The following is a 1501-nucleotide window of genomic DNA, read 5'->3' on the forward strand; positions in this document are numbered from 1 at the left end:
AAAGTTTAAAATCCACTACAAGACTTTCTTCTGTAAAAATAATTCTTTAAAAATACCCAAAATCCTAAAGATCAAACAAGGCCATGTGATTTTTTTTTATATAAATGATATATAGACATGATTAGTGGTGTAGAGTGGGTGTTATATTTATGAAACTTTTAAAAAATATAATATAAGGAAAATAAAAAAACAATTGATCCAAAGAAACAGCAAAGGATCAAATCAATCATCATCTCTTGTAATAAATTAATAGCGTTGTGCAAATCTTATCCATTACGCATTCAATTCTCTCTATAAAGGTAAGAAAGAAAAACCATAAACAAGACATGAGAAACATGAGTTATCACTACCATTCTCCCTACACCCAATTCGACAATGTCTGGATTAATCCGACACACACTTATACCACATCATCGGATCAGGCCAAGAAATCAACTCCGCCCACCTCAAGTACTCGTCGTCCGGCGATCAAGAAACCATTTCCAAAGAAGACTTCGACGTCGGATACTGCAGGAAGATCTTTGCCGGTGAACATTCCGGCGAGAGACTGGGGAAAGACGAAGAAACCGGCAGGAGAAAACTTCGACGATGAAGACGATGAAGATGAAGGGATCATGGGTCTTGCTCCTCACGAGTACTTGGCGAGAACGAGAGTGGCGTCTTTGTCCGTTCACGAAGGAATCGGAAGGACTCTCAAAGGAAGAGACTTGAGTAGGGTTAGAGATGCCATTTGGAAACACACTGGTTTTGAAGATTAAATTAAAACCATCTTTTAACTATAATAACCCTTCCTTAATTAATTAATTAATTAATCTAGATTAATTATTATTTACAATATTTCGATCGATCGATCCTTTAGTTTCAGTTTTTTTTTGTAACAGAGGATTGACTGTTCATACGTTTGTTTGGAAATTTCGTCGTTTTGTATTTTCTTGTATTATTGTTTTGTGTATCATGATTGGGATTTGGAGAAAGCTTAAAGTTTAATTGTTGAATTATGGGTTTCTTTTTTATCTAAAGTTAGGTGAGACAATAACACTCTAACTAGCTACCTTTTATATATATATATATATATATACTTTTATTCAATATAGAAAATTATTATCACCGTATTAATTTAAAATATTTTAAATAAAAATAGTTATTCTATAAATTTCTTTACCTAAAAGAAGCATTTTTCTCAATAAAGATGGTCGATTAAGATAAAATATTTCGTTTATTCTAACCATCATTAAACTACCTTAATTAGTTTATATATTTAATTATCTTAGAAATTTAAATAAACTTAAAAGAATAATAATAGCTACTCTACTCTAACTTAAACATATATTAAGACTTTTGTTTTCATTTGTTTTTCATTTATCTACAGTAATATTTGTCTCTCTATTATAATAATAATAATAATAATATATAAAAGGTGTAATTAGCTTATTTGAATCATATTACCCGTAGCTTGATTTTGAATTTTATTTATTAAAAATACTCTAATCATTTTTTCCTT

At 29.8% G+C, this 1501-nt stretch overlaps 1 protein-coding gene across 1 annotated transcript; it reads left to right on the forward strand.

The window, feature by feature from the left end:
• The first annotated feature begins 326 nt into the window (after window positions 1-326).
• Window positions 327-824, forward strand: LOC124910959. The gene has a single exon (XM_047451530.1). It carries the CDS (start codon window positions 327-329, stop codon window positions 756-758), a length of 432 nt encoding a protein of 143 aa, XP_047307486.1. The 3' UTR covers window positions 759-824.
• Window positions 825-1501: the final 677 nt, after the last annotated feature.

The sequence above is a fragment of the Impatiens glandulifera genome, chromosome 1 (genome assembly GCF_907164915.1).
Source record: "Impatiens glandulifera chromosome 1, dImpGla2.1, whole genome shotgun sequence".
NCBI lineage: Eukaryota > Viridiplantae > Streptophyta > Magnoliopsida > Ericales > Balsaminaceae > Impatiens > Impatiens glandulifera.

What these genes read in the sequence shown, in the direction of transcription:
- LOC124910959 (XM_047451530.1), top strand. Translation starts at nt 327, where the DNA reads ATGAGAAACATGAGTTATCACTACCATTCTCCCTACACCCAATTCGAC.